Source organism: Chiloscyllium plagiosum, chromosome 9 (genome assembly GCF_004010195.1).
Source record: "Chiloscyllium plagiosum isolate BGI_BamShark_2017 chromosome 9, ASM401019v2, whole genome shotgun sequence".
Taxonomy (NCBI): Eukaryota; Metazoa; Chordata; class Chondrichthyes; order Orectolobiformes; family Hemiscylliidae; genus Chiloscyllium; species Chiloscyllium plagiosum.
Window position 1 is genome coordinate 15,752,840 of NC_057718.1, and position 8,835 is coordinate 15,761,674.

At 40.6% G+C, this 8,835-nt stretch overlaps 1 protein-coding gene across 1 annotated transcript in view; it reads right to left on the reverse strand.

Moving 5' to 3' along the window:
* Nucleotides 1–1,904: 1,904 nt before the first annotated feature.
* LOC122552652 (3-oxo-5-alpha-steroid 4-dehydrogenase 2-like) overlaps nucleotides 1,905–8,835 on the reverse strand; it is a 29,269-nt gene continuing 22,338 nt past the window's right edge. Inside the window, exons 3-5 of the mRNA XM_043695442.1 lie at nucleotides 8,274–8,375; nucleotides 4,598–4,748; nucleotides 1,905–2,669 (exon numbers count right to left, since the gene is read on the reverse strand). Of these exons, the coding sequence (XP_043551377.1) occupies nucleotides 2,603–2,669; nucleotides 4,598–4,748; nucleotides 8,274–8,375 (320 nt within the window). The 3' untranslated portion in view covers nucleotides 1,905–2,602. The remainder of the gene's footprint in view (nucleotides 2,670–4,597; nucleotides 4,749–8,273; nucleotides 8,376–8,835) is intronic.

The window sequence follows — 8,835 nt, forward strand, 5'->3', positions numbered from 1 at the left end:
ATGTTTTGACAAGGGGAGGTGATGTCGTGATCAAGGGGCAGTAAGAGGAGGTGTCTGCGAGTTGGCACCTGGCTTCTGTGGGGTAGAGGTCGGTGAACCACATTACTACTGCACTCCCCCCTTATCTGTGGGTTTGATGGTGAGGTTGGGGTTGGAGTGGAGGGCTGTGTGTTGTGAGGGCGGGAGGTTGGAATGGTGAGGTGGGTGGCCAGGTTGAGGCAGTCGATGTCACGGTGGCATTTTGAGATGAAGATTTCAAGGGCGGGTAACAGGCCGGCATGAGGTGTCCAGGTGGATGGGGTGTGTTGGAGGCTGGAGAAGGGGTCGTGGTTGAAAAGGTGGGCCCAGAGGTGGAGACGGTGGAAGAGACGTTCAAGGTCATAGCGTGTGTCGAACTTGATTAATCTGGGACCATAGAGAAATAAAGGTGAGGCTTTTACTGAGGACTAAACATTCGTCCTTGGTGAGGGGAAGGTTTGGGGGAATGGTGAACATATAGGCAGGGCTGGGAGCTAGGACCTGGAGTGGAGCTGGAGCTGGAGGTGCGGGCAGAGACAGTTGCTTGAGTGGGCGTGGATGAGGAATCTTACATGTTCCTTTGAAAGTCAAATGTGAATTGATCAGGTTGAAGGGACCAGACCACTATCACAAGAAGAATTCAAAAAAGATCTTTTGAATTCAATCAGTATTTCTAAGGGTAGACAGAAAATTCTTGATCATGGTTTACCTCAAGTATGAATAGCTTTTCATATCTCATCTGAAACCTGACAAAATAAGAGCTGACCACACTAATGGCTCAAGTAATGTAAGAGTTGATAGACATGATATGTATGAACTTCAATAAAAGCGTTCGACAAGGTTCCTCATGGGAGGCTAGTTAGCAAGGTGAGATCTCATGGAATATAGGGAGAACTAGCCATTTGGATACAGAAATGGCTCGAAGGTAGAAGACAGAAGGTGGTGGTGAAGGGTTGCTTTTCAGGCTTGAGACCTGTTACCAGTGGTGTGCCACAAGGATCGGTGCTGGATTATATAAATGATTTGGATGTGAGCATAACAGGTATAGTTAGTAAGTTTGCTGATGACACCAAAATTGGAGATGTAGTTGACAGCGAAGAAGATTACCTCAGAATTCATTGGGATCTTGATCAGATGGGCCAATAGGCTGAGGACCGGCAGGTGGAGTTTATTTTAGATAAATGCGAGGTGCTGCGTTTTGGAAAAGCAAATCAGAGCAGGACTTATACACTTAATGGTAAGATGCTGGGGAGTATTGCTGAACAAAGAGACCTGGAAGTAAAGGTTCGTAGATCCTTGAAAGTAGAGTCGCAGGTAGATAGGATAGTGAAGAAGGCATTTGGTCTGCTTTCCTTTATTGGTCAGAATACTGAGTACAGGAGTTGGGACATCATGGTTAGGCCACTTTTGGAATATTGTGTGCAATTCTGGTTTCGTTCCTATTGGAAGGATGTTGTGAAACTTGAAAGGATTCAGAAAAGATTTACAAGGATATTGCCAGGATTGGAGGATTTGAGCTATAGGGAGAGGCTGAAAAGACTGGAGCTGTTTTCCTGGAGCGTCAGAGGCTGAGGGGTGACCTTATAGAGGTTTATAAAATTATGAGGGACGTGGATAGGATAAGTAGACAAAGTCTTTTCCCTGGGGTGGGGGAGTCCAGAACTAGAGGGCATAGGTTTAGGGTGAGAGGGGGAAGATATAAAAGGGACCTAAGGAGCAATGTTTTCACACAGAGGATGGTGCGTGTATGGAATGACCTGCCAGAGGAAGTGGTGGAGGCTGGTACAATTATAACATTTAAAAGACATTTGGATGGGTATATGAATAGGAAGGGTTTAGAGAGATATGGACCAGGTGCTGGCAAATGGGATTAGAATAAGTTAGGATATTTGGTTGGCATGTATTAGTTGGACCATAGGGTCTGTTTCTGTGCTGTAAATCTCTATGACTCTATGACCTTGACTAAAATACACAATCTAAAGGTCTGTGCCCTAGGCCTAGGCTAACTCAATGATGAAGGGCTTTTGCTCAAAAGGTCAACTCTCCTGCTCCTTGAATGCTGCCTGACCTGCTGTGCTTTTCTAGCACCACACTCTCAACTCTAGGCTAACTCAATACCTAATATAGAAGAGGATTTACCAATTTAGGTAGAGTCACCATTTTAAATTTTGATCTGTTTAAAATTCTGGCTGTGAGTAACCATTTCATTGAGACACCATGAGAGAAACATCTTGAAGCAGCCACTGCTCTCAACAGGGAGAGGGTATCCAGGATTATTGCACCAAACTAGCTACCAAGTGCCACAATTGGCAGTGCTGTAAAAGTGAAGTCAAATTCCTTTCATTTCATTCCCTGTCGCTCTGATTACAGAGATATTGCAGATGCTGAATCTAACTTTCAGTTTTCAAATTCTATACTTTGGAAAGTAAATCTTCAAGAAAACCAAGTCAGCAACATTTCTTTTCATATGTATTAAAAACAAGTCAAATATTCCATGTATCATTATTTTTGATTTTCAATATGGCAGGTTTGATTTTAAGATGGTATCTTGCATTTGATCCAGTAATTTTCAGATGTATATACGTCAAAATATGAGTGGAATCAGAGCTTTCCTTGATTTTGGGTAGTCATCAAACTTTTCCAGATAGTATCTAAATATCATGAAAAGAAAACAATCAGTACAACAGATAACAGAAGAGACAGGGACTCATTCTGTTAAAAATTCCAGGGAAGAAATCCCAAAATATTACTGAAGTGCAGCTATCAATGCAAATTCCAAACCAAGTTCCTGGCACCTACCCAGACACCTTATCCACTGCAATTTTGCCAACAGTGGGTGAGGCATCAACCCCACAAGGTGCTTGTAGATATTTTATAATCACTCTGTTCAGATAAGAGAGGCTATTACACACTTTTGGAATGGGGTGGGACTTGAATCGAGGCCTCCTGGGTCAAAAATAGGGACACTACCACCGTGCCAAAGAGTCCAAAACAAGATGTTTGTAAGCTGTCTAGTCGACAGAACACTCCAAGTTTAAATTCCAGCCATGAAATATAGCATTGGATCAGAAACACCAAAGAAATTCAAGGATATAGGAAACTCCAAATCTGGGGCTGGAGGAATTTTATAGAGGCTACAAGAGTGGGAATTGTGGCATGTGAGGTGACTGATTTAGGTGTAATGTCAATTTCCAGACAGCAAATTGAGATGCAGAGATTAAGTCATTAACAGAAATGTGATGCATCAGGGTTCATGCCATGTGGCATGTTTGCATTTATAATGTCTTTGTATGCCATGAGTACATAGTATAAAGTTTTTTTGATAACACATTAACTTCAGGATAAAGTCAATGTTGCATAATAATTTTCGGGCATCATGTACGTTTGTTTAAAGATTGTCTGCAAGAATTGCCTTTGTGCAGTTGTGTCCAAGGTCACCAAAGTTCCTTGTGAAACTCTGTGACACAAGGGAATGGGAGCAGGAGAGTGGCAGCTGGCATGGAGGTTTAAAACCACAAAAGATGAGTGTGCTACAGGAGGCTGAAGGTGGGTATTGGATTCAGGTGCATGGAGAAGTTAAGTAGGACGAGGCGGGCATTCTGAGTGTGGTATGGGCAGTCACTGAAGTGAAGAAAATAGGGGGCTTAAAGAGTGTTAATACTGTTCACATGTGGGACCACCTTAGGGGGTTGAATGGCAGACACCTTCCAGGGTTCTGAGTTCACTCACAACACTTTAATTTCCCCAGTGAATGTGAACTGGACAATGTCCATTACAATGCTTGGAAGGGAAGGTCTGCTGTGCCTGCAGGTTCAACCATGTCCCCTTGAGTGGAGGAAATGAGATTGGACATGAACATTAACATTCAATCAAGAGTGAACAAAATATAAATGTTTTTTCTACAATAAAAGAAGCATTCCTAATGCCCCTACAATCATCCATGTGTGTCAGCACATTTAACTCTCTGGCTTAGCTTGTATTAACAAATAACAATGATGCACACATGAATAATGTAATGTGAAATATTTATGACTGGAATTTGAATTTGCAGAAAACATCTGTATACCACATTTCTGGTCTCAACAAAGTCTTATTTTATTAGCCATGGAATGTTTAGCCATGATGCAGAACCTGCCTGTATGACCAGGAGACTCTTTTATAGCCCAACTATATCTGCTGCACTGTTAGTTTACAGTGGATATCACCACTGAAAAGCTTGGTCTGCCATGGAATTGTGTGCGTGTCCTGCACACATAGCCAGTGCATTAGGTTTTCATTGCAATCATTTGGAAAGCAGGAAAAAGGCAGATAGCACAAAAGTAACACACAATTCAGTTCTATGATCATGCATGGTGCACTCATGACAAAATTCCACATGCAAAGCAAGAATCCCACGGAATCATGTTTACATTCTGCCCAATCGTGCTGTCTCTTGACTTCAGTGGAGGATAAAGTCTAACAGAATATTAAACCATTGTCCCACCTCATCCCATCATTTTTTTGACAGAGGGATTTTAATGGGGTAAAATTGCCACGAGATTGATATTGTAAACACATATGCTGCAAGCTCACAAATTACCTGTGATGATTGTATGCACGATGACCCAAATAAGAGGCAGTGACAATGGCAAAAACAAAAGCTGGCAAAGTAGAAGTTGCAATGGCATAGCCAAACCACTCAACAATTTCACCAAAGTAATTTGCTGCTGTGATATATTCAAATAGTCCACCTGCAAAAACAGGAAAGATAATAGCCAATCATGTAAACTCCTGTTTGCTGTTTATTAGCTGTTTTCAATAACACCTTGTATTTATATACTGCCTTTAATATAACCTCCCAAAACACTTTACATTGTTTGAACGGTTTAGGATTCTTGAATGCAAATGAAGTGGTTAGATGTAAGGTGATCACTCTGATTGGCATATGCAGTAGCTGAAAATTTACAGTATCATGTCATTATCAGTATTTGTTAAAAACTAGGGTCGAACACTTCTGAACATGAACATGAATACTGTTGGCAAAGGATCCAGGAATAAATATGAGATACAATCCATGACATGAACCTTTAATGTAGTAAAATATGGATCCAAAATTTTGAGCTCAGGAAATACAATTTGCACACTTCTGTTCTTTCCCAGATGTTGACCTGATCCACGTGTGACTTTGCATGGGATATTTGGTTTCTCAAACAGAGTTCAAGTTCATGGTACCTTGCATGAACTGAGATGGAATACAGTCGTGATGTGGACATAGAGATGGGTTGGTTAGAAGCGTACCTTGTTTCTTGGAGCAGCCCAAATGTCAGAATTGTTTAAAGGTTTCCTAAATTTCACACCTAATCCTCCTCATCCCCTATCCTCCCCCTCTGCCCCTCAGATCACCATGTTATCCCATGCCCGCTAATATTCCCATGCCACTGTATTCCCTGTCCATCTCTCCATGTAACCCATACTCACTTCATACTCATCTCCCCAGTCCACTCAATACCTCTCTTAACCTCACCTCCCTCATTAACCCAATGACAACCTACACCTCCTCATATCTCCGAATCCTCTCTCTTACCTCCACATTAGCCATCCAATATCCAGTATCCAATATAGGTAGACCTCCTAATATCTTTGAAATTAACTTTAAAATTGTAATAAAACTGTACCAATCTAATATGTATATCATATTCGAAGACATTTCTTACAGAAAAAAGCTCTCCTCTATAAAACCCATTCAAACATGTAAATCCACTTAAGTGGTCAATCTCTTAGAAAAAAATAAATTTACATTTATACATCAACTGTTCACCTTTTAATTTTCTCTTAAAATTATGAATCAAAATGTGAATCTCTATTGCTGAAATAAATGCTCTGGGTCTTTTGAAATTCAGCCAAATATTCATAATATCCTATCAAAACAAATGCCCAGAAATAGAAACAGGGTAGAATACTGAAACTGAAGTGTCACTTTCTTCACTGTGAAATATATGTCAGTACTTAGATGATGGTTGTCAATGTAATGATCAACTCACATTTGCATGGCAGACTCATCTGATGAAATATTGTTTTAAACGCCAATCTACAATACAACATCTAATAGAGAAATCTTGAGGAATGAAACAGTTGCCTTTAAGAATGTTGCTGTTTCCATCTACAGCAGGCATCTCCCTGTCATTGCAGTCATGAATATTCCAAGGAGGTACATTTTTAGGGCTTACAAAACCTGCACCAGCCCATCAGTGTAGTGTTTAGGATAAGGTACAATCTTTACATGATTTTCACAATGAGAAACTCAACCTTCGAAGCTAATGTGCATTTTCAATCCAAGGTCATCTCAAAGAACAAAAAGACCTCATGGGTCTCAAAGGGTTAGGTCCGAAAGGCAAAAGATAATTACTTTGCCAATGAAAAGCGATTCAGCTCAGTGATCCTAAACCTGATGTATGTGAATGCCCAGCACCTATTGATTTTTATTCACATGTGGGACATGGGCATTGCTGGCTGGACAGCATTTATTACCAACTATTGCCTAGTTGCCCTTAAGAAGGTAGTGGTGAGCTGCCTTCTTGAACCGTTGCAGTTTATGTGCTATTGGTAGACCCACTATGCCCTTAGGGAAAGATTCCCAGGATAATGTTTGAAGGAGTATGATTTTCAACTCATCAAGGCTCCTTTAAAATCAGTTTCTAAATTCATGATCTCTACAGTCTGGAAAGATATGGGCAGAAAAACATGGGAACACCACCATCTGCAAAACCCTTTAGATCGTACAGCAACCTGATTTGGAACTACATCACCATTCCTTTGCTGTCACTGGGTCAAATTGCAGGAACTCTCTTCCTAACGCAGTGAGACTGCACCTTCATCAAATGGACTTTAGAGGTTCAAGAAGGTGGCTCACCACTGCTTCTCCAGGGCAAATAAATGGATGACAAATGTTGGCCTTGACAGCAGTATTGACAAATGAGGAATGAAAACAAAAATCTTCAGAAGACTTGAAGGTAATATTAGAAGCCACAAGATCAATTTCTGCGATTAGCTAGGTTGGCAGGCAGAAATGGTATCTTTTGTGTATATGCTGTTGAGACACTGTTGACCATCTAGTCCTCATGGCTCACTGCCAAGCCACACCAGTCAGTAACCAGCAGATTCATTACCCAGTTGGATGATTATGAATTCTTAGTCTCTTTTTCTAACTAAAATGGAAATTTTAATAACAGATGAACCAAAAACTTTCAGTGCCAACAATCATTCTGTCTTTGCCTGCTGACATTTGTTTGGGAGTTGGTCTTGAGTTCCTGAAGTGCTAGCAAGCCTACATTGGGAGTGTAAAGCCAGTAAGTGTGCTCACTATGCCTGATCTCCTGGTAAACATTGAGGAATTGTTTAACATTATCAAGTCAAAGTTTCACACAGTACTCAAAAATATTTATACCACTTTACAACCTTCTGGTCTCAATATTGATTTCTACACCTTCAAATTGTAAACCCATTCCTTCCCATATTTAAAAAAAAAGTTTGCTTGTTACAATCTCTGTTACCATGTCTTCACCCTCACCACCACCCTCCCTCAACTTCAATGGGACTGTCTGTTCTTTTACATCTGGCAGTTAGACACACTGTTATTCTGCCATTCGCACATTCCAATCACTTAATCTGAACTATCAATGTCCTTTCTTCCCAACACTCCAACTCCACCACCCCCTACCCCCACCATTATTGCATAAATGCTGCTCCCTCCACACTTCATTTCAGCTCTGATAAAGAGTCATCTAGACTCGCAACGTTCACTTGGTTTCTCTCCATGGATCTGCCTGACCCACCGTGATTTCCAGCATTTTTTGTTTTCAGTACTGAAAAATGTTCTATAGATTTGAACAAAAATGGAAACAATAAAAGTTACAACAATGCAAATAGGGGCTTTGTTGTTTGAAAAAGGTAAGGTTAGAGATCTGTAGTTTGGAGAGGCAGTGAGAAAGAATGCTAGATTATTCATGTGTAACATTGCCATCATCGTCAATCCATGTCTAACACACCAGAAATATTTTCAGTCATAGATATGGATATCTCTTACATAACTAATTATCTGATATATTAGTTGTTTCATATACAGAATTTTAATATTTGAATTAATTATATATTTGTTTTAATTGTTTATCATGTATCATCCAATATATTTTACATCTATATTTACCATTTTAAAGATATTATTTGGTGCTGATCACTCAAGATTTTTAATTTGTGGAAACTTTTGAAGATGATGTTACCTTTAGGAATATAATATTCCCTGTCATTAGGTTTCCTTAGGCTCAGCAGTATGTTGTCACTGTAAATGTTAATGGATAATCCCACAAAGTATAGAACAACACCTAAAATGTAACAGAATAAAAATGGTCCATTGAACATAGTTCAAAATTGAATCCAGACAAATCTATTTTGTTAGGAGAAAGTGAAGACTGCAGATGCTGGCAATCAGAGATGAAAAATGTGTTGCTGGAAAAGAGCAGCAGGTCAGGCAGCATCCAAGGAACAGGAGAATCGACGTTTCGGGCATAAGTCCTTCTTCAGGAATGAGGAGGGTGTGCCAAGCAGGCGAAGATAAAAGGTAGGGAGGAGGGACTTGGGGGAGGGGCGTTGGGAATGCAATAGATGGAAGGAAGTTAAGGTGAGGGTGATAGGCCGGAGAGGGGGTGGGGGCGGTGAGGTCAGGAAGAAGATTGTAGGTCAAGAAGGCAGTGCTGAGTCCAAGGGTTGGGACTGAGACAAGGTGGGGGGAGGGGAAATGAGGAAGCTGGAGAAATCTGCATTCATCCCTTGTGGTTGGAGGGT